The 22843-nt window shown below is 54.9% G+C and overlaps 4 protein-coding genes across 4 annotated transcripts; 1 reads left to right on the top strand and 3 right to left on the bottom strand.

Annotated features, from left to right (window-relative positions):
- Positions 1–2534: 2534 nt before the first annotated feature.
- VOLCADRAFT_117870 (uncharacterized protein) lies at positions 2535–4637 on the bottom strand (the record flags this gene model as incomplete). Its single annotated transcript, XM_002951518.1, has 5 exons — positions 2535–2762; positions 3309–3395; positions 3804–3938; positions 4261–4315; positions 4591–4637. 5 exons carry the CDS (start codon positions 4635–4637, stop codon positions 2535–2537), a joined length of 552 nt encoding a protein of 183 aa, XP_002951564.1.
- Positions 4638–7809: 3172 nt separating this feature from the next.
- Positions 7810–11486, bottom strand: VOLCADRAFT_105165 (uncharacterized protein). The gene is made up of 6 exons (XM_002951517.1): positions 11053–11486; positions 10766–10853; positions 10320–10471; positions 9752–9809; positions 9201–9511; positions 7810–8700 (listed from the first exon to the last, which is right to left on the bottom strand). Exons 1-6 carry the CDS (start codon positions 11391–11393, stop codon positions 8652–8654), a joined length of 999 nt encoding a protein of 332 aa, XP_002951563.1. The 5' UTR covers positions 11394–11486; the 3' UTR covers positions 7810–8651.
- Positions 11487–12002: 516 nt separating this feature from the next.
- Positions 12003–19871, top strand: VOLCADRAFT_105164 (uncharacterized protein; the record flags this gene model as incomplete). The annotated part of the gene is made up of 15 exons (XM_002951596.1): positions 12003–12182; positions 12545–12583; positions 13158–13385; positions 13878–13967; positions 14294–14371; positions 15289–15447; positions 15513–15548; positions 15714–15764; positions 15913–15986; positions 16156–16291; positions 16740–16843; positions 17033–17109; positions 17271–17313; positions 19221–19238; positions 19313–19871. 15 exons carry the CDS (start codon positions 12003–12005, stop codon positions 19335–19337), a joined length of 1338 nt encoding a protein of 445 aa, XP_002951642.1. The 3' UTR covers positions 19338–19871.
- A 1704-nt stretch (positions 19872–21575) lies between these two features.
- On the bottom strand, positions 21576–22683 carry VOLCADRAFT_105163 (uncharacterized protein; the record flags this gene model as incomplete). The annotated part of the gene is made up of 2 exons (XM_002951516.1): positions 22538–22683; positions 21576–22321 (listed from the first exon to the last, which is right to left on the bottom strand). Exons 1-2 carry the CDS (start codon positions 22542–22544, stop codon positions 21576–21578), a joined length of 753 nt encoding a protein of 250 aa, XP_002951562.1. The 5' UTR covers positions 22545–22683.
- Between the last annotated feature and the right edge of the window lie 160 nt (positions 22684–22843).

Genomic DNA, 22843 nt, shown 5'->3' with positions numbered 1-22843 from the left:
CCACAGAGAGACAACCCTACGGACACCCCCCCGGGCGCAGCCCCACGCACCCGTATGTATGTCCTTCAGGTTGTTTCTGCACCTTCAGGTTTACCTCAGCACCCCACCTCTAGCCCAGTCGCCACCCTCCCAGCCAGCGAGCCCGGGGTGTACAAAAGCGGACGGGGGGGGGGCTGTGTAGTATCCTGGTCACCACGGGATCTGTCATCCGCCGATCGGTTCTTTTCTGCAAAAGACGTGATACAACAGGCTGCCGGGATGCAGGATGCAGCCGGTGACGGCGGCTGCTGCAAGCTGGGACATATGCAGTAGTAGTCCTCGGAGATAAGAGTGTTGCGGATGGGGGCGTTCTGCCTGGAATGAAGACAGAAGGCGGCTTTGAGGGAGCTCCGTGCCCCTTTTTTGGGATGACAAGCCTTTGGAGGGGTTTTGGGGTTGGGGGGGAGGAAAGGAAAACAAGGAAAGCGCCATGACGCAATATCCCTGTATGTATGTGCGTCCTTGCACATAAGCCTCTCGGGTCAGCGTGGCCAGGAAGAAGTGCTCTCTTAGGGCAGTGCAGTGGTGGATAAGGGGGTTGAGGCGGTACACACTTGGATTGGAAATGAAAAGGGGAGGGAGGGAAAGAGAGAGGGAGAGAAAGGATGGTGTTATTGGTAGTGGCGGTTGCGGAGATGGAGACACATACACACAGACACACATATGGGGTTTTGATCATTTTGGTGCATCTTTGCGGTTACTAGGGTCAGAGCGACGATACCGTACTGCGTTGTAAAACTTAATGCAGAATAACAAGTGTACGGTGACACGGACACTCCTGGATGGATAGGGTTGTTGTTTCAGTGGTCTCGGGGTCCCCCCGGCGGGGTTATGTGCCCCGAGCAAGGAGTGTTGTCGACTTGCTGGCCGCCAGCTCGACGTCTTTTCTTGGTATACATGATTTTTTTCTATTTATCGTACGTTAGGTGTGTGTGTATATATATACATGTGTGTATATATATATATCATCAGGATATACACATAGGGTATATGTTCTGGTAAAAAAACATGCACGCCGGTCGGGAGGCCGTCCTACGGGGTGTCGCGCACAAGAGGAGGAGGTTGCACGGGTGTGGGTCTGAACCCTCCTGGCGAGGGAGGGCGGTGAGCAGCGGTGAGCGAGAAAGGACGACGACAGGGCCCGCCGGGTAGGGAAAAACAGGAGGGGAGGGAAAGAAACGCGCGGAAGGCGAACTCTGAAGATTTTTCGCCCCCGGGGGGGTGGTCGAGAGGTGTTGAAAGGAGCCGAGGCAGGCGAGTCAGAGGGTTGGGTCGGGCTGGTCGAGGCAGGTAGCACAGCTTTGCGTTGTGGGTTTGCCGCGTCTTGAGTCAGAGGAGGTGTTGAGCTGTGGACGCCAGTGCGGAGGAGGGAGTCGCAGCACTAACTCACGCGTGTGTGTGTGTGTATGTGTAGGAGGAGGACGGGCCCACGAGACCGCCGTCGGCCGGCCGTCAGTGCCTCCGGTGCCACCGCCCACCACTGACTGAGAATATGTATGACATTATTACTATGCTGCAGATATCGTTTGTTCTGACGGAGGTTTCCCTCAAGATGGAAGCCTGTATGTGTGTTCAAGTAATTAAAAGTATAAGTAAGACATTTGGCTCGGGAAATTATTCCTTGTGCAGGTGCTGGTGCTGATACTGTACGGGAAATCATTCCTTATGAGAGCTGATACTGTAGGGCTAAGGTCACATTCCCGGTGCGTCCTCGCGTACGAACAGGGGAAGGAAGCTTCTCTTATTATTACCCGCAACCTGAGATGTACAGGTGGTCGATCGTCCCGGTCGTTCTCTCGGTGGCACGTTCCGCCAGCAGGAACCAGGAATTCTAACCTATAGTTTTAAAAAAGGCCTTATGTTCGCATCAGGTCATGCATGGCACATTGCACATGTGCTGTTGCGCAACAAGTTATTTTTGGCCTGTATGTGTGCGGTGTACGAAGTGCCTTTTGCTTAACAGTCACCTTTTCAATCGTCAGCAGTCTCCGTCTTTTCCATTCACCAGGAAATCCGGCAACCAGCACATAGAGCGTGTCCTCTCACCAAACGAGTCGCTACCGTCCCCACTGCCAGGAAATCGACTGTCTATCCTACCAGTAGCGGCGGCGGTAGCTAGGTGGACTGCGACTCACACATGCAACCAGAAATAGATCATACGGACATACGGCCAGTCCGATACACAATCCTCTAAAAAGCAGAGCACCTGACTGGTAGACCCTGAACAACAAGCAAGACGGGCTAAGCAAGCGACTTGCTTCGTGGGAGGTGCATGTCTCCATCCGCTAAGCGATTCAAGCCCCACACCCTCCCCCCCTCTCTCTCTCTCTCTTTCTCTCACACATACACACACACACATATTTCTCCGCCTAGAGTAACACAGCGTGCGGGTGGAGCAGGTGGAGGACGACGGGGGAGCAGGAGCCACAGTTCGTTATTTATCTCCATCTGAATTAGCGTATCGCGCTCATTGCGTTACCGGTGGCGTTACAGCCTCAGGGGGCGGCATCTGGCAGCACCTGCCACCCCATGGCGGCAGCGACCCATGGGACGGTCGGGGCGACCAGCAGCACCAGCGCCGCCGCCAGCACCGCCAGCACCGCTAGCAGCAGCGGCCGCGGGATGAGCTGCAGCACGCCCTTGACCACGGCGGCAGTCGGGATGGGAAAGGCCCGGATGATGGCGTTCTGGAACTGGAACGTCGTCACATGCTCCGAGATGAGCTGGGTGTCAAAGGAGAAGGAGGAGGAGATTGTGTGGGTGGGTGAGGGGAAGAGGAGAGCTTTTTGGGGGCGGCTGTTAGGGCGTGCTATTAGGGTAGGTGGTAGGGGCGACGTAGGAATGCGGCATATAGGAAGGATGGACGGGGGATTTTTGACCGAATTTGTCAGCCCCGTGGAAGCGGGAGGACGACGTGGGGTTATTGGTAACTGGGACACCACACACAAATAGCTGGGAGGCCACAAAGCTCGGGTACGAAGATTTGTGGCCTCCTCAGACGCGCGAGGGAGGAAGATAAGGAAAGTTAAGGGCGACAGGAAAGGGGGCGGGGGTTTAGGACGAGCCACGGACGAGTAAAGCAGGGGCGGGAGGGGGAAAGGTAACCCGGGGAAACGCACGGAGAGAGATCAGGAAATGCCCGCCGGAGAGTCCATATAGTGCACAGCGCACCTAGAGCACACGGGGGTTATAGCGACAGTGATTGTGGCGTCAGGGAGAAGGGAAAACAACGACTAAGGCAATCGTCTCCGGGGTTCGTTCATCTCCACCTGCCGGACATCCTCCTCAGGTAGACCGCGGGCCCACTCGTCCAGCGTGGCCTTGAATTTGGTTCTGAGCGTGTTGCTGCTCTCCCCCTGCAGTGAAGTCATCAGGCAGTTCCCCCCACACACACACAGCCGCAGAATTGCTGACGCACGGCTTAGTTGCCGCCACAGCACAGCAGCAGAAGCAAACAAAAAACGACGAGCAGGATTAATGCGATGGACAGCACCGATAATCACCGATTGAAAAATAGTAACCTCAATATTTCATCAAAGGCCACCCACCCAAATAAGGTCTTAACTTTATTTTTTAAATCTAACGAATCTGGACATTTTTAAGTACAGTACTCTAGCCAGAGGGACGAGGCCAGCGCGCGCAATAATAGAAAAACTAAAGACTACCAGTTACCCAATACTAGTGACTGGCAGGCTTGCTCGCGCCGTAGACCTTGCTTGGTGTTTTCCCGGCTATCTTCCCGCTCAGCTTAGCCGGCTTCCTACCTTAAACTCGAAAGCATCAGTTCCCGCATCCTCCTCGGTTAGGGCCAGATGCTTCCGGACGAGGCGCCTAATGACCTGGCCACCCGCGGCCATTGCGAGGTGCTGCGTGTACGAGTGCGCCAGTAGCAGCCGGGGCTTTGTGGCGGCCAGGAGGGAGAGGTGGTGCTTTGCGGCAGCCGTGTGGAGGCAGGCGCGGCGCGGTGGTGTGCGTGCGTGCGCACATGCGGGCGGGCGGGCATTAGGAGGCAAATGGGGGAAAGAATTAAGAATGTCAGGAAGGAAGCAGGGGAGCATCGGGAAGGAGCAGGAAGGAGCAGCTAAAAAAAGGGTAAGGAGAAGGGAAAAGAAGGGTCTTTACAACCTTGTCAGGAGCAACAGGGGGCAATCATGAAATCAGGCAGGATGCGCAATCATCGGGCTATGCGCCGCCGTATCTTCGCGGCAACCAACTACTGACCTCGTACTCCTTCAGTGGAGGGCTCTTGGAACCGCAGCAGGCCTCCCAGTTGGGCCTGCCAGGGGTGGAGGGAGGGAGGACTTTTGGGAACCGCTGATTATAAAAAAAAACAGTGGCGGTGGTGGTAGTAGTGGTGATGATGGTTGCGGTGGCTTGCATTGTTTTCGGATGCTTCGATGGCACCAGAGAGTTCCGCTGTTTAGACAATATGGCCTCGGTCTCAAGGACTCTACTCAGAGCAGGAGACCACAAGTCCACGGCGATTACGCAGATGTAAGACATGGGAAAGGGAGCAGTAGCCAGAGGCTGGCTGTACAGGGCCCTACCTACCCAAGCAGGTATTCCAGGTCCGCACGGAAGCCGGCTGTGCGGTACATAGCCTTTTGATGATAAAATGTTTTAAATTTCTCCACATCTGGTCCATGAGGTCGGGGAAGGAAAGGGTCTTCACGCCAACATACAGGGCAGTTTTACGATTACTTGGAGCTTGCCTGAATCGCCATTCTTGAGCGCCTGCCGCAAAATAGCCAAGGACAAGTGAATAAAGGATAATCGTGCTCAGATTGTGTTTGCAGGCTTACCTCGTCTAACGCTTGCTCAAGAGCAGCGAAAACGTAATAGAAGCGAGACAGCGCCTTTGCGTAAAGCTCCTTATCAGTTAGTAACGCTATCAGCTTTGCATTTACTAGCGAGTTGCTTATGCTATGAATCCTCTTGGAGGCCTTGTTCAGTCGTTTCGAAAGGGCTTCACTATCGGCCATACCGATGAACAGGCTTTAGGAACGGGTTATTCTGCGCGTAACATGGACGTTGCAAATGGAAAGTTGCCACTCAACCTTCATGCCCTGATTCCGGAAATGGTGAAGTGGCCGGAGAAAACAAGTCAAATGTACGACGGCGTTGCGGACTGCAGGCATACCTCGTTACAACTAATGTAAAATACTGTCCTTCTGGCTGTTTCTCCGCTCGTCTGGCTCCATGAAATACATGCTGCATCATTTACGAATACGTTGGATGGGAAGCGCCGTTGTTTGCACACACTACTGCACGAATGGCTATTCCCATAACCGACAACCGTTTTGCGTGTGACAGGATCGATGGGTTTGCCCAAGCATGGCAGCGGCTATATCTCGCCAAAACAGCACGTCACGCTGATGCGTTTCAGGGTGTGTGTTTGGCCTTTGGCGGTTAATCGACCGCACGGTAGGGAACGGTCTGCCCGGTGGTGCCGGGTCTGTGGGAACCGGCAAGCTGTTGAAGATGAATGTCATGTGCTGCTAGATTGTCCTGCGTATGCGAATATCCGTTTGAAGCTTTGGGACCTGGGGGTTACTCCTGGGGACCGCATGATCGAGATTATGGGCGTCAAGGATCAACGCGGGTTAGCGCGCGTCCTGGACGACATTAGAAGATGCAGGTTGCAGTACGTTGAAGATTAATCAATCTGTTATTGTTGGGTATTGGCATTTCTCTTTTTTAAGTTCCTGTTTCCAGTTTGGCGGTTCATGAGCCTTTTGGCTCGTCTGGACCGTACAAGCTTGAAGCTTGTAAATGTAAACGTAAACGGATCGATTCAATTACACTCGATTGCACTTTCCCCCCTGTGGCGCGGCGATGTTGTTTGCTGCAGATTTGCGTAGACGTGTACCTTTTAGCAACGTTAATACTCAGCAGGTTGGAAGGTCAGCAGCCCAGCCCTCACGTGAACGCTCCATGTTGCCAGTATCTGCTGCCCGCGCAACAAAGCCCCGCATAAACAGACCCTGCTCCGCCCTCCCATACCCGCAAGCCCATAAAACAAGTCTTAGTCCGCGCAGGAAGGCCTATATACCCCTATGTCACGCCATATGGCATGCTAACAGACACAAGAAATGCGGATGGCTCACTGTGGTGATAGCTACGAATTAAGAGCCTTCCTTAAAAGCTCCTGCTTGGCTCAGCTGGCGAAGTCCGGCGATCGTGGCAGGCGAGGAGGGGCTGGGGACGGATCCCTGTCAAGCCTGACGGTAACAGCACTAAGGGCGGACCTTACGAAATGCTGTATATATATCCTCTGACAATCCTGCTCCTCTGGCAAAGTGCGTCACGAGGTGGATTGTGAACGCAGGCCTGTTACATAAAACGCTCATGCAATTTTACGGCAGGAGATAACCGATGCCCTGACCAACCCGGAATGGGAGGGTTGGGGAATCTCAATGTTACGACTGTTTTCCTTCTTGGAGTGCAACATTTGGAGCGGAATACCGCAAGAAGTCGTGGGGGTAAAGGAGCGTGTTGACTGGTTGTTGAGTAGACCTCTACCCGAAGGAGCGATGATAACGGCACTAAGAGAGCGTTTGATGAGCGGCTGGGACCATACGCGTCTGACTGTCTTGCCAGAGGAGTACCCATCAGATGGGAAGCAACCGGGAGTGCAAATGGCGAAGTATAAGCACTGGATGGGGCTGCCCTTTTCGGGAGCCGCAGCCGTCATGTGGCCAACACATGCTAAGGTTTTCATTCCTCGTTTAGCACATCGTAAGCTAATGCAGTTTCGTTTATGTTGCTGGGCTTTGGAGGCACACAGAGCACGAAGGGGCAAGTACCATGTCCCCAGGGGGCAGCGGTTTTGCCACTGTTGTGGTACTAATAGCCGAATCGAGGATGAAGAACACGTGTTATTGGAATGCCCAGCCTATAATGATATTTCGTGCTGAAGAGGGATTCGATCATCAACAGTGCTTTGTTGATGATCGAAGTTGGAGGCCATGAAATGGGAACCCTTGCGTCTTGCGAGGATGTTGGAACGTATGTGGGCTCACCGAAACTCAATTACCCCATTTGGACGCTAGCCTGGGCTGATGTGCGGTGTTTTCCTTCCCTCCGTGGCTTTTAGGCGTTGTAGTATTGCCCTTGGGCCTTCGGCTCGTATGGGTAGTCTTACAGGTATGGGGTCACGCAACCCCAACCATGTAACACACACACACACACAGCTCAATCAGCTCGCCTGCGGACCACGGGAGAGTCTTTTCCGTACTTGACCGTTGGCGCGGCCGTTAGTTAACCGTTGGCACATGTGACGTGGGGTTCTGGTGGAGCCATATATAGGCTTGGCCTCCAGCTTTCCTCTGGAGCGCTGGTTGACCAGGTTCTGACGACCCCTGAATGGTCATAAATACGTGCGCAATAAGGCACAGGCGTGCTCTACTGGCTAATTCAAAAACGCACACGATGTGGAGTCCTGCGGTGGTGCGAGCGACGTCGCGTCCAGCTTTCTCCAGCAGATGGCCACCAGGAGACGGCGATGCGCCGACGCATCCGAGGACCGAGACGCGGCTGCACGGCCGATGCTGCACGTTTGACAAATTGTTTTATTACGGCCTTTAGTATCCTAGGCGCTCCTCCACGTAAGGATGTGACACAGCAGTAAGGGGACCGACATAGAAAACCCCCACATCAAAGCTCTGCGACATCAGAGCCCCTTTGTGCCGTTCTCAACCTGCACAAGAGACAGCGTTCATCATACAGCCCACCAATAGTACGCAGAATAGTAGAATAGTAGTCCGTATTGAAACTCGAAACGTCGGTTACAGTATGTTTGAGCGTTGGGACCCTTCCTCTTGAGCTCTCTTCCAAACCAAACCATTAGCGTTCCCCTTCTTAAGGGCGCCCGACTACGTACGACGACACGTCATCTGGACGAACAGATGCATCCTACAAGTAAAAGAACCTCCCTCTCACTTGTCCGACTGAACAATCTAGAGACAAAGAACTACGCAGTCACAACCATTCTAGCGTGTGCCACCCAGTAAATCCTCAGATGACTATCCACATCCGCATCGTGAGAAATGTGAACTCATAAACTAACTAGGGCACGTGACACAACCAACCAACCAACCACGTGCAATTAGGTTATAACCGCTACGAAGGTCTAACATTCGCACCATCCACACGAACAGAGCTCACAGCGTGGGGCGGTCAGGGGGCAGTACCTGGGAATAAAGGAGGTATCTATCACTACTACTGCGTACCATCCACTTACAGTCAGCTGGATGAATGTCTGCCCCTCTGCCGTGCAAATCAGGGAGAGAAGTTCCGGCAATTTCTTGGAACACAGTTTCCCAAGCGGCACTTCCAAACCTACTTTCTTAAGCAAAAAGCCTACTCCCTTAATATCGCGTGCGCGGATATCACATTTGCTTGCGCAGCTATCACGTTATCCGCAGGTTCCATCCGACCTCCGCCTTACGATCTTTTCACGGCATAGAAAAGAAATCGGGATTTACACCGTCCCAATGGCAGGCAGCGATACCCGAAGACCCACCATCATTGCTAAGCTTACAAATACAAAACGATTCGGAAGGTTGCGATTGCCGCTTGGCAGCCCGCTTGAAAAGTACCCAAGCACAGCTCTACAAGGCTCGCTTTGGCGCCTGCTCGTAGAACGTCCCAGCGAAAACGCTACAGGAGAAGCAGCAGGAGGCGGTCCACAAGAGGCGCTATCAGAGATTCAGGGCAGCAAGCAGCGCACAGTCGCGCTCATGCATCATGTGGCTTGACTCAGGAAGAACAATGGATCGACTAAAACAAAGGTATCCGGTTGAATCCGTTACAATTTTCATTGGTTTACGGGCTGCACAAGGCATGAACATACACATGTGCATGAAAACCCAACACCTGAAGTTGCAAGCTCGGGCCTGCATCATATTCATGCGGCACGCACATACGATGTGACACTCTTTACGTTTTTTTTCCAAATCGCCCAGCGAAACCTATTCCCAGACACCCCTTTAGCGAATGCATAAATACCCTGCGGAGCGGCACAGGCCCGGATTCCTGGCCCTTGCGATCCTCATGGCCTGCGCCACGAGGCGCCTGCCCCACTAAGCTCACGACTCTTTTCCGCCCTGCCGCGTGGTACTGTGATGCCAGTCCCCACACTAAACCATCCAAGCACTCACCATACAAGCAGGAAGCCGATCCCTGCCGGCGTTGCGTGCTTGTCCCAGATGAGTACGTTGATGACGACGGTGATGATCTTGCACAAAATACCCACAATGGTGAACAGCGTGGCGGACACCGTATCACGGAGCAGGTAGGCGCTGTGCGACATGCAAATGCCCATCAGGCACGACAGCAGCACCGGCACCCAGACGTTCGACGTCCAGACTACAGAGCTCAGCCGGTCCTGCTCGCCCGCAAGGGGCAGTGCGAGCAGAAGAGGTCCCAGCGCAATGGCGTTGGTGTAATACACTCGACTCCAGTTAGTCATCTGCATACGCGCGTGACCCAGATCCAGCAGACCACGGCGAAAAGGATGGCGCGAAATGAGCCGTAAGTTTGAGGACGACGATCGGAGGATCCAATAGCGCGTCACAAGTGCGGATTTTAATGCAAAAAGCAGCTTGCTTTCGCACAAAGACACAACCAAAATCATGTTAACGTCGAAACTCCGAAAGGGACGTCCAGTGGAAGAAGAGACGTCAAGCCAACAGGGCCCAGCTTGTCGCACCTTGACGGTCTCGCACATGTGCTTGACGTAAACGGTGTCGAACGTGAAGAACGCATACCTGCACCAGACGAGGAGGAGCGTTAACATGTGCCTATGTCCCTTACTCAGTAAGGCGAAAATGGACGCCACGGGACTGATGTCATGCGCGCGGAACACGCATGCTTCTTGGACAACATCGATAGAGTGAGAAAAACCCGCTAGTATTCGGTTGTCTGACATATTTTGCATTGCTGCCATTAAGGCCGGCATGACCGCGGTCGGCACGCCGACCGTCGCAACTTTGTCACATTCGGACGTTGGCGGCGCTCTTTCCTTATACACCGGCCAGTATTGGAAACGGTGGATGTCCACATGCTTATACCCAGATCGGGAAGCAAAAAGTAAACCTCCTCATCCATACAATATACCTAAAGAGGTCTTCAAATATCCACAAGAGTAACATCACGTGCAAGAACCCCACGCCCATCCGCCTGGCCCGACACCACGTTCCAGCCGCCAGTACAACATGCCCAAAGTGACACCAGGTTCTAGCCGCCAGGACGGCATGCCCGGAGCATGTACTACTCACCAAAGCAATAGCCAGTAGTAAGCATCAATCTTGAAGTCGCTGTCCACCAGTACATATCCAAAGCTACCCGACAGGAGCACGACCAGGCTGAGCCATGAGCGCATTGTTGGCAGCGCCCTCCCAAGATATATGTAGTCACAGATCGACAAGATCTGCAGTTTGCCAACGCATGTGGGTTATGATGTATGCGTTCATAATGCCGACACGGCATGGTGTGCATGTGCAAGTCCATGCCATGCGACGGCACGTAAAAGGCAACAGCAGGCAGCAGTCCAGGTCGGCAAACACCCCCAAATGATAAAATCACACGGGCGATCTGGGTACAGCCCTGTGTTTGGCGCTCCCTCATACCCACGCACTAGCCGCCAACGCGGAAACGCCTCCAGCTCTACTCAACAGAACCATAACGATTTGCCAAACGTTTGCACAAAGTGTCATGGACGCACCAGCGGTGTCGTAGACCGAAACGTTATGAACGTCTCCACATTAGCGTGTTGCAAAACCTTAATGTTGGCGAAGATGGTACCAAGAAACCTAGATGGCACAGGTAGAAAACCGTCAGGAACACCGGTTCTAGCCTTCGAGCCCCATGAACGCGAGAACCGAATGAAGTCCGGAATGCAGGTTTTGGTCTAAACTGTCAACCATGTACCTCTCAACTACGGTAGATGTGCAAAATTACTGAGATACGCTGTTTAGGAAAGGTGAATATCGAAAGACACGTGTTACGTACCCGACGACGACCCAGACGAACTTCTTCAGCTTATCGAAGTCAATTGCTTCAGCTGAAACGACGCCGACGTAGTGCCCCAACGTGACAGCAAAGGCAGAGAAGAATAGTTGGAGACATAGTAGAGAGATCGGGCAAGGAAAGTGGTAGATGGCGACCTTGTTGATCACAAGCATAGTTGAACTACATATTGCGTAATAGAGGATCACGATCGAAGTCAACCCAAAGCCCCCAAGGCTGAGAGATTTCGCCGAGGTCATGAGGTGCTTTCCAGCCTCCACATCCTTCCTGCCCTCCAGCAGTTTTGCCTTCTCCTCCTCTATGCCACGCTCCTTGTCACTCATCTCACAAATCGGCTTGCTAAAACAGGAGAGATGTCTATTTGTCTCGTTGTATGTTCTTCAAGTTGTCGCTTTCCAGGTTAAGGTCCGCTGTCGATCCTCAAAAGCGGCAAATAATAAGCGCACAATCCTGAAGATAGAAGGTAATTTTTCGGTCTTGCCGTACAGTTGTAACAGCGCTGTCGATTCCAAGTTGCCAAAGGAGGCTAATACTCTCTTTCGAACAGCTAAGCTCCTTTGGTGGCCTTGCGTTCAGCTTTCAACCTAATCATTTGCATCCCTTTGCCTTTTCTGGGTCCTTTGGGTCTATTGATCGTCGTGCGCTCCTAACTCGCTTGGGTCTTACGGCCTGTTTAGATTGTAATCATGATGATCACCACCATCCCAGTTGCCGCGGACAACATAACATAACATTATGCAAAGTGCAAGTCTCTAAGCAAACCCAATTCCACATTGAAAAATGCACACGACGTTCCATCTTTGCTGACCGAAAGCCGTTTCCCTTCCGTACATTCCTTACGAATTTAGCAAAACACAGATGCAAACGTGTAACAATTTGTAAATCTGTCATGTTCATTAGCTTACAGTAATTCGCGCAGGGGCATTCACTACATGTATCGAAAAATTCGAGGATGCACTGTTGGGACGCAGGCTTCACAGCCCAAGCAGAGGATCAAAAAGGGCGCCCTTGCTCTGTCTAAAACTCTGCCATCTCTTTCTGTGGTCTGCCCAAGGCACCTTCATCCTGGTAGAAAGCCCTTTACGGTGCCCCAACGTGTCACCCCGATCCAGGTGTGGTGTGCTGACAGCCTATCGGTACTCCTAATCCTCGGCTTGTTTTTCTCTTTCAGCAAGTAAAACGTGACTCCAATAACATTGCTTCCACCAAAACATGGCTATCGTGTCACACGTCCAACCTCGCGAGGTTGGAAATCTTAAAATGTGCGCGAGCGCGGTCGAACGCGCAGAAGCCAAAAAGCCTACACTGCTGTCCGAACTCCGTCCCCAAGCCCAGTTGTGCAGAATGCAGTGCGCACCCTGAACTACAATTCCGTCTAACCTCCTATCCATATCCAACTTCCCCCCTTTCTCCTAAACCCACGTACGCACGCTCACAAACTCACACTCACACATCTCATGCACGCACATCTCAGCCTGGTAAAACACACCACCATGCATGCAGCCGGCAGCAGGTGCGCCGCTTTTCACCCACATCAACACGGCCACGTACATCACCCCAAGAGCGCTAATGCCGGGATCTCAGTAAGCATTCCGCAAAGGGCCATTACCTGCCGTACAAACGTTTCACACGCTTCGCAACACGATGTCTCGCTCTCGTTGAGATACCTTTGCGAAAAGCACGGCAGGGCCAGATGTAAGGAATATGCCATACATCATGCCATACATCATGGTTTCAAAACCCCGCAAGCGAGCCTTCGCGTTGTTCGGCGGCAGTTGCCGACGTCGCCGCCGGCAATGATGACGTCGTGACGAGAGCATGGCCTCGGGCCGATTTCTGTCGTACAGCATCACAGCGACGCGGGTATATGTAAATGCTTCTGTTGCTGCTGCTGCTGTTGCTGTTGTCATTGCTTCGCACCTTTCTTTTCGAACTGTTGCTCGGTTCAGCGCTGCACGCCGGGGCGGGCGGGGGAAGGGGGGGAGAAACTCGGCCCACGAGCCACAGCACCGCGATCACTGCCATCACCACCACCACCACCACCACCACCGCCACCACCGCCACCACACCACTTCCACCGACCGCAGCATGAGCAGCACTTACCGGGGGGTCACCCAACACCGCCGGAGGTCGAGGGGGCGGCGGCAGCAGCAACTCGCGGTGCCCGTCCTCGCCGGCGTGATGTAATGCTGCGACTGGGACTGGGCCCTATGCTGGCGGTGATGCTGGCAGGCAGCGGGTGGGACATATGGGACGGTACGGCAGTACGGCAGTACGGCGGGATGCGGGCATGGGCTGCGGAGGGCATCACGACGGTGAGACGGAAGAGAGCAACTTCTCCCCCCCTTCCCCCTTAGGGGGGGAGGGAGGGGGAAGGGGGGAGGGAGGGTGCCCAGCGGTACGGCGGCGGCAGGGCAGGGGCCGGTACGTCGTACATGGGGGAATTACCCAATAATCCACGGAAATGCATTATCATATAGGTCAACTGCCAACCGACAACCGTCCAAACTGACGTCAGCTGCTGCTGAACGAGTCACGAGAGACATGCAAATCAACCATGCAGGCCCCCAAAGTAGCTCCGGAACCTTGGGCTCCCCAACAGAGGTTCATCATCATCGACGTATTCTCTACATGCCGTGTCTTGTAGCGCCCTTCCTGTTTGGAGGTGCGGGTGGATGTGCGGGTATCCTCACCCCCCCCTCCTCACCCCTCCTCCTCACCCACCCTCCTCACCCCTCCTCCTCACCCACTCTCCTCACCCCGTCCTCCTCACCCACCCTCCTCAACCCCCCTCCGCCCGCCTGCAGGTGTTCGTGGCGGGTTCCACGGGCAGGACGGGCCGGCGGGTGGTGGAGCAGCTGCGGAGGGCGGGGTTCCTGGTGCGGGCTGGAGTGAGGGTGAGAGGCGGCCGTGCGTGCGTGTATGTGTGTGTATGTGTATGTGTGTGGGGAGGGAGGCCTGGGTTGGGGGTTGGTTACTGGCCAACGTCACCATCACGGTTTGCCGTACGTGGGCGGCCGCCGCGTGTACGGCCATCACGGCGTTGTTCCACCTTTGCTCTGCTGCCTGCTCTGATGTCGGCTGTCGGCGGCCATCACCGGTTCGCATGGAAGCTCCTTCTCCCCCTCCCCTCCCCTCCCCCTGCCTAACTACCTGCCTGCCCTACCTGCCTGCCCTACCTGCCTGCCCTACCTGCCTGCCCTACCTGCCCGCATGCCCGCAGTCCCCCGAGAAGGCCCTGGCACTTGGTTTCGGAGCGGATCGGGGAATCACAATTGTGGAGGCTGACGTCACCAAGGGGGTGGAGTTGAGTGCTTGGACCTGACCTCTTTACCGTACCAGTAATAGGGCGCCGAGGGGGGAGGGGTACTGGGCTCCGGGAGGCAAGGGGAGTGGGGCGGGGAGTGAAGGGGGGAGTTCGTGAACACATGGTGTGCATGTGGGGGGTGGTGGTCCAAGCCGAGGGTGGTAACCCACAGGTCAGATTGCTTTTGACTCTTTTCCAAACATCAGCAGAGCAGCTTCGGATTCGAAAGTGTTTTTTAACATATTCTGAGGCTGGAATGGAAATGGAAATGGGTTTGTAAGACTGTATATGTGTGCGTGTGCGTGTGCGTGTATGTGTATGTATGCATGTATGTCTTGTGGCTGTGTGCTGCTGCGCTTGCAGTGTGCTGGTAGCTGCCATAGGTAGCGCTCAGGCGGTGATCTGCGCCACGGGGGCGGCTGGTTTCGGATCCAACGGCGCGGCCCGAGTAGACGCGCAGGTACGTGTGTGTGTGTGTGTGTGTTGCGTTTGTCTGTATGTCTTGGGGGTTGAGGGGGGCCATTGATTGGGGGAACGGCCAGTCCCACAGCAGTCGGCCGGTCCCCCGGCCCCCCGCCCCCGCCCCCGCCCCCGTGAAAACACACACACACACAATACACGCACACAGTTCCGAGGAGGGGGCATTTCCGGGACTCTCTTCTGGGGGCTGTTGGGGTCCACGAAGGTCCTTATACCCTTCATCATCCACCTCCACAGCATCAGATGCCCCGTCAGCGCCTGAACTCACACCCACACCCACACACCCACCCACACCCACACACCCACCCACCTATATGCTATGTCATGAACCCCACAACCCGCCCTCACACCATACACACAACCCGCCCTCACACCATACACACAACATGTACACACACACACACCCCACCTGCATCCCCCCACCCCCCCAGGGAACCATCAACCTCGTGAATGCGGCGCTCGGCTCCGGAGTGAACAAGTTCGTACTCGTATCAAGTCTGTTGACAAACGCCGCGGCGGTTGGCCAAGCAACCAACCTCAACTACCTCTTCCTCAACCTCTTCGGCGGAGTCCTAATACAAAAACTCAAGGTTCGAGGACTTTGCACGTGTTTCCCCCGGCCCCCACCCCCGCTCAACCCCTCTTCCCCCCTCAGGATGAGAGACCTGAACCCGCAGCCAGGGAAAAAGCAGTAAGGTCCCCGAGCCCACTGCACCCCACATCCCTCCCCCCTTCCTCCCTTTCCATGTCGTGAATTCTCCGGCCCCCCCGCCCCGCGCACCTTTACCAACTACGGCCAAATGCACTTTCCCATACACCTGTCGTACAAACGCCGTACATGTGTCCGTACACGCAGGCTGAGAAGTACCTCCGCGCCAGCGGTCTTAACTACACCATCATCAGGCGAGTGTGCAGGAGGGGGGAGAGGGGGGGGGGAGGGAGGCCCAGCACTGTCTCTTCTCGAACTCCCGTCCCTCTTCCCCAGCGTCACTCATCCCCCGTGGTTCGTCTCCCCCCTCCCCCCCCTCCCCCCTACACTCTTGCCCTGGCAGCAGCTTCACTCGTTCGTGGTTCGTCTTCCCCTCCCCCCTAACCTCAGGCCCTGGGCTTACCCTGGTCACCTTGCCAGGTGCTCCCTAGGCTTCCCTCCCGCGTGCATCACCATAACCATGTGTACCCCGGGGGCCCCTCCCCCCGCATTAGAGGCCTCAGCCCGTTACAGCTGGAAACAGACAAACGGGAGCGTCTCCTTCCTAACCCCCTCCCTTCCCCTCCTGCCTCTACCTCCCTTTTTTCAGACCGGGGGGCCTGTCCGACCAGCCAGAGGCCGCAGTGGGCAACCTGATCCTGGCCCCGGAGGACACCCTGTTCGCGGGGGAGGGCGACCCGGGGAGGGTCATATCACGGGACACGGTCGCGGAGGTGGCGGTGCAGGTGTGCGGGTATGTGCTGGTGTGTGTATTTCTGTTTGTGTGTTTGGGGGGGGCAGGTAGGGGTTAAGGGAGGTAGGGGTTTAAGGGAGGTAGGGAAGTAGGGAGGTAGGGAAGTAGGGAGGTAGGGAAGTAGGGAAGTAGGGAAGTAGGGAGGTAGGGAAGTAGGGAAGTAGGGAAGTAGGGAAGTAGGGAAGTAGGGAAGTAGGGAAGTAGGGAGGTAGGGAAGTAGGGAAGTAGGGAAGTAGGGAGGTAGGGAAGTGCGGACTGTGTAACTTTTCCCAGGGTAGCGTCCATGCATCCCGCTCCCTCCCCACCTCTAGGGATGTCCTACAAGCAAACCCCCGTGGGCCCTATCCCCCTTGACGCCCGCCCGCCTTGACGCTGCTGAACGCACGGTTGGCCACCATCTCCCGCCCCGCCCCGCCACCCCCCCACACACGTCGCCCAAGGCCATTCGCCAGCCGGGGGCTAGTAGAGACCTGGTGCTGGAGGCAGTGGCCAGTCCGACAGCGCCAAGGATCGAACCGGAGACGTGGTTTTCAATAAGGGCCGTGTGAGTATCTGTGAGGCGAAAAGGCAAGACATGCCAGACATGATGTGATATCATGTAATCTGATGTGCGACGGGCGATGTGCACTTTCCGATGTTGTTTCCTGCTGGCCGGGTAGTTATGGCTTGCGGGGCGGCGGTAGCCGGTTGTCTGTGGGGGCCCTGTGCGTGTGCGTGGTTCTCCCGGTCGCAGGCATGGGCTGCCGGCAGGGGTTATTACAGGGCGTGATGATCGCAAGGGTTTGTTTGACGTGATGGCGGACGTGATGGGTGGGCAGCTGCGCAAGTATCGGTGTACAAACAAGGTACTACTTGGATTCGAGTAACATAACTGACTGGTTCGGCGTGGAGAGGGGACGGACATGGTGGAGGGGTGATAACCGAGATTTACGTCTGCATGGTCTCTCATGCCCCCGGGGTGCTGGATGGAGGTGTGCCAAATCAGGCGGAGCGGAATGAGGGCTCACAAAGGGGGTGGGGGGGAGGGACTGCTTGTGCCCTTATTACCTGCAGATCCCAACCCCAGCCCGCGGCAACTAATATGGCAAAATAGCAACATATAAGCCAGGTTGTGCCACCGAGGGGAGCAGCAGTCGCCAGCGAGACCTCACGAAAAGGAGAGGAATCGTGCTTTTGGTTCAATGTACGACAGACAGCTTAGCCTTTGGAATGCATGTCCAAAGCTGCTCCACGCGGCAGAAAGCTCCAGGGCAACGCAACGACATGCGAACAGTGATTGTTTTATTCCCGTCGTCGTGTACCAGCCACAGCCGCAATACCAGAATAGCTTATTGCTTACGAAAAGTTGCCCAACAAGCCCAAACAGGAAGTGCAAGCAAGGCCCTCTATGTCTCTCTATGACACACACACACACGCACACATACACACACACGTGCGCGCGCGCGCACACGTGTTCTAGCTGCATAAATGGTGAGGGCCTGGCCCAGCACACATGCACAGCATCGCGAACTAGGATGACGGGGTGGAGGTGGCAGCATAGTGGTGATGGCTGCACGATTGTAGCGAGTCCAAGTATGATATGCGCAGATTTGTCCGAGAAGACGTGCAGCAGGGTGTTCTCAACGTAACTGCAGCTGTAGCCGGGTTGTATGGATGCGTTGAAAGTAGTGGTACGGCGAAGTGTCGTATAGGGCAGTCCGTAATTCCTAGCACCTAGCACTAGTGTCCAGCCTTGCTTTTACCGCAAAAAGCCTGTTGCTCCGCTGTGAGAATGCGGCGCGTGGACATGGGATTGCGGCTTTGGGCGGTGCGTGCAGTCGATGAAACCATCAATTTACTGTTTTCCTGGCGCAAGCTCGCCGCCTAGGGGCTCGAAAGGTTGGAGGGCTTGGGGTTGGAGGCATACGTAGCCGCCCCGCTTAATTATATATGGCCCTAAAGGGCTGCAACACTTTAAGAGCCAGGTGGACGCCTGCCTAACCCTCCTCATTCTTTTGTATTAAGGGTTCATGTTGTTGACGGTAGCTAGTCCGACAGCGCCACGAATTAATCCGGAGATGTTGTATTAGGCCCTTATGTCAAGGAGCCTAATCACGGGTGCATACCTGCAAGTTGTTAAACCTGAAATTGAACGAATTGTGCCGTTGCGGCTGCACGTTTTGAGGCTCGCCCGGCTGCAAAAGCAAAAGGACAGGACAGGACTGGAAGGAGACGCGTGGATGCCGCCCAAGTGCCTCTACAGCGAAGGTTTCCATGGCCTGCAGGATAAGAGTGGATCCTGATTCCTCATCATCACCAGCACCACTTCTGTGTCATCTGCATACTGGCAAGCGCTGATGACAGGATTTGGGTCGGATGATTGCAGCTTGATTCCCACCTTCTGGCTCCGGAACCAGCACTACGGAACCAGCCTCGGGTAGAGCACAACGGGAACGGACTGGTTATTATTTATGATATTTATTGGTTTAAAAACGTTTCCGTTGGTCGATTCATTGTCAGAAAGTTTATGTCTGATCAAGTTTAAAACGGTCTCTCCCCCCCCACACACATACATACATACACACACCCATGCACGCACGCACGCGCGTACGTCTCGGCCATGGTTCTGTTCGGTGCGCGCGCGCGCGCGCACGTGCAGACTGGAAAGTCCCGTAACAATATATCTATAACCACCACCCTGCGGCACATTCGCCGAGAGTATACACAAGAGAATACATGCATTCATGCATGCGCGCGCGCGCGTTTCCGGGCGACACACAGCTAAGAAAAGCACCACACAGAAAGACGTGACACACAGACACGCAGCCCAAAGCCTCCTCGGCCCACAGCTCTGACTAAATCCACATTGAAATTACCCCCCTCCACCCTCCTTCCCTTCCACCCCTCCCTCCCCCCACATTCACCCCTTCTGCACATCGCAGAGGGGCGAAGGGAGGCTGGTGAGGCCCCTGGGTCCTATATCAGCATGGAGACGGCAAGCTCCCCCTAATGCCCTCCTCCCTCGACCCACCAGCGTACTCCACAGCGACATCGAATGATATCCATGCGAACCAGAGTGGAACCTGTAGCACGCCTAGTAGCAGTAGTAAAACGCCTGCTTCATACCTACTTCACTAATGCTACATCTTCCACCGCTACTGCTGCTACTACAGCCATCTCCCTTCAGGTCAGTGGCGACGATGGCCAGCGGCTCGTGTTCCGCGCTACGCCCTACCTACATCCCCCCTTCCCTCAGCGGGGGGGGAAGCAAATGCCCCCCCGGGAAAACAGACGCATACACATACACACACGTCCAAACAGACGAAGACCCTTCATTCCCCAGCCCCCCGACACACACTTACACCGATACATGCGTACTAAGCTTTACTTTTTAATGCGCACGCGATGTTGAGGAGTATGTGTTTTGCCCTTTCGCCGATAAGGAGTAAGTCATTACTCACACAAGTATAAAAGCGAGCTGCTGGGCAAGCGAGCTCCAGAGGGCATACAGGCCCGTGGCGTGAGCCTGCGTACGTGAGACAAACGTACACCGACATGCACGGGAGATACATACATACGCACGTACATATTTCCAAAGGTACGCACAGGCATTCTGCCATATAGTGTGGTCACGTGGTCTGTACGAACGCACATACACGCGCGCACACAAGGATCAACACACAAAGGGGAAATGGTACGTCACCAAGTACGGAGGTACGGGAATTAAGGCCGTTCTTTTATCACGTACCGAGTACGGAAGACCTTGGGATGCGGAGCCCAACGGCAACAACACCCAAACACACAAGCACACGCATTCGCTGCGCATCACAACCTCTGGGGAGAGAAGCAGGACGTGTTCAGGTACAAGACCTGTCGTGTTCAGTTCCATTTGTCCGTCCGTCTGCCTGTCTGTCTGTCCGCAGTCAAATAGATGCTGAGATATCGCGGGCGGGTGCTCATTCATGTTCAGATGGTGTGCAGCGAAAGTGCTGAGCGTGTTCCCGCGTCTAGGTCCCTCGTAAATAGGTGCTCACGAAGAGTCGAGGAGGAAAAAAAACTGCCAGCCACTGTCATCATGTTTTCATAATCAAGATAAAGCTCGAAAGATCACGTTAGACGTAGCAGGTTTTACGTAGCTGCGTAACCCGGGCCGCCGTTTCCGGGTCATCCAGCCCAACCCCACACACGCGTTGCAGTGCCGTACATGCCTTGCCCCATACCACTGACACTGTCGTAATTTTTCCCCCTTCCTCGCACCCCGGACCAACTGACGGGAGCGAGACAACGACCTGGGCGGTTCTTGTTGCACCTATGCGGAGCAATAGCAGCTGTGGAAGGAGCTGCAGCTTCAGCCCAAGCAGCAGCAGTAGCAGCTGCAGCACCTCTTCCCACAGCGAGACCTCACCGTCGCTTTGGCAACAGCGCGCGGGGGGCCCCAGGGGTCGATCCACGTCATAACGCTGCTCTTTCGCCGCCGTACAGCCGTAAATACCTTGGTCGTGAACTGGGCATGAATGCACGGGCCATCAACCAAACCAAAACCAGACAGCACACACAACAATAACGACAAACACCAAACGCCGGGTGGAGATCTGGAAGGTACACACCGGTCACATTTTTTGAATCCTAACCAAAGTTCTATCTCCCGTGCCTGGAGAGATTACAAAGTGAATCGCCGGCATCCATCTTACGATATCCACTTCTTGGCGTTCATAAGAATATAACGAAGTACCATCCTCCTAACCCCCCAAATAAACCGTCAACCACTTTCCATTCAGAATAATAACGAATAGCAGCTGGGATCGCTGTGCGCCCTCTCCCAACGGCCCCGTGACAAACCCAAAATCCCAAGCCAAGCCCAACGAACAAAACCGTCAACCGCCATCCCCTTCATTCCTTTTCCCTACAACAGTCATTTCCTCCAGACACCCAAAAGTGCGTTCAGAGTTCTCCGCCTGAAAGGCGCAGGGGCGACACGTCCCAACACCAACGCCCACTTCTTCTCTTCTCCCGTCCCTCCAAAACCCTTCAGTCGGACCGCGCATTTGGGCCGCGCCAGGTACAAAGCACCCCAACCTGGCGCGTAAAGATCATACCATACATCCACATGCGGCGTCCTTTTAAGAAGGATAAAACAGGATAGCAGCACGACAGGCGGGTCTTTCGGGGTGCAGAGAGCGCTTCCTAGACTGACACCGCAGACAGACAGACAGCACCTCCACTCCCTGTGCCCAAGCCCACCTACCCACCGACGGATACAGGACGAGAAGAGGAGGTACGGCAGGCTGCCGTTCAGCCTACAACGCCTCGGCAATAAGCGAAAGCTTTATTGATGTCATGAGTTGGCCGTTCTTCTCGACCTTTTCAAACTCCGGCTCCACGCGTATGTCGTAATTGTCCTGCTCAAGAAACAGCCGTGCGTTGCCAACGGCTAGTACGGCATTCGTGACGGCGTCGACGCCAATGGCCATCAGGGAGATCTTCAGGTTTTCGCGAATCTTGCCGGCGATGGCGCCGGCTACTGGCACGATTTTTGACCCCGACGCGACTGTCAGCGTGACGTCGTCGCCGTGTGTTGCCTGTTGTCGCGGTGTTCGCTCCTTGGCCACGTAGAACGCAATGAGGGGCTTGGTTCGGTCTGTATGCCGGAAGGCGGGCTGGAAGCTGAGCTGGAGGCCTTCCTTGCCGAGATCAGCGCGGGCGATGGCGATGGCCTTGACAGCCTGGTTGATGGACTGGCCTCCGATAGTCAGCAGGGCAGGGGGTTCTCCCACGCGACATGACTCGCAAATGCGGTGCGCTATGTCTTTAGCGTCCTGGGCTCCGCCAACCTTGATTGCGTTTTGGGGTGTTGCTGTGTCGTCCAGGGTTTCGCTGATTCGCGCGGCGCCGCCCTGACGGGGCAGACCCCGGCCGCCTTCGCTGCGACCACCGTAAGGCTGCATGCGTTGGCTTGGAATGCCCATGGAACCGCCAGGACGCGGAGCCTTTCCAAAGCCTTGCGCCTCAATTAGCTCGTCTAGCGAGGCGTTCAGGCGCCCGTCTGCAACGGACGAGATGGCGCGACAAGAGAGTTTTTATATAGGCAGGTTGTTGCGAACATTGAGTACAGACGAATTTTGAAAACAGCACGAGGTCTGTCGTGCTTGTAGCGTGATGGGTCGCAGTGATGGGCGTGATGGGCCTCCGATGAGGTTGCCTAAAGGCCAGTGCAACAGCAGGCACCCCACAACAGCAAACTTGCCACAAAAGACCTTACCTGCCATTACTAAATTGGTTTAGGGTCCTCTAGATCCACGTCAATTGAGGTAATAGGCTGGGTCGAGGAACGACAAGGAGTCTACGGACAGGACCAGTTGCGAGGCCTAGAAGAATATTAAACACAAAGAGGTGTATCCGGAAGGTTAGCACCAAATTGTATATGGAACTATGTGTATGTTGGTAAGGACTTGGACTGGGCAAATGTCATGTTGTACGGCGGGAGTGATAGTCCTTCTTTGAACAACGACATATAGCAGGCTTTTTCACGTACCGTTCATGTTTGACTGTACTCTTCCTCTACACG

This window comes from Volvox carteri (assembly GCF_000143455.1).
Source record: "Volvox carteri f. nagariensis unplaced genomic scaffold VOLCAscaffold_24, whole genome shotgun sequence".
In the NCBI taxonomy this organism is placed as follows: domain Eukaryota; kingdom Viridiplantae; phylum Chlorophyta; class Chlorophyceae; order Chlamydomonadales; family Volvocaceae; genus Volvox; species Volvox carteri.
The sequence above is the reverse complement of the archived record's forward strand: the minus strand, read 5'-3'. Positions and strand labels throughout refer to the sequence as shown.

What these genes read in the sequence shown, in the direction of transcription:
- VOLCADRAFT_105165 (XM_002951517.1), bottom strand. Translation starts at nt 11,393, where the DNA reads ATGAGTGACAAGGAGCGTGGCATAGAGGAGGAGAAGGCAAAACTGCTG. An exon ending in TTCGGTCTACGACACCGCTG is followed by an intron (nt 10,472 to 10,765) that starts GTGCGTCCATGA and finishes GGCAAACTGCAG; the next exon opens with ATCTTGTCGATCTGTGACTA. An exon ending in ATCGGCTTCCTGCTTGTATG is followed by an intron (nt 8,701 to 9,200) that starts GTGAGTGCTTGG and finishes CTTCTCCTGTAG; the next exon opens with CGTTTTCGCTGGGACGTTCT.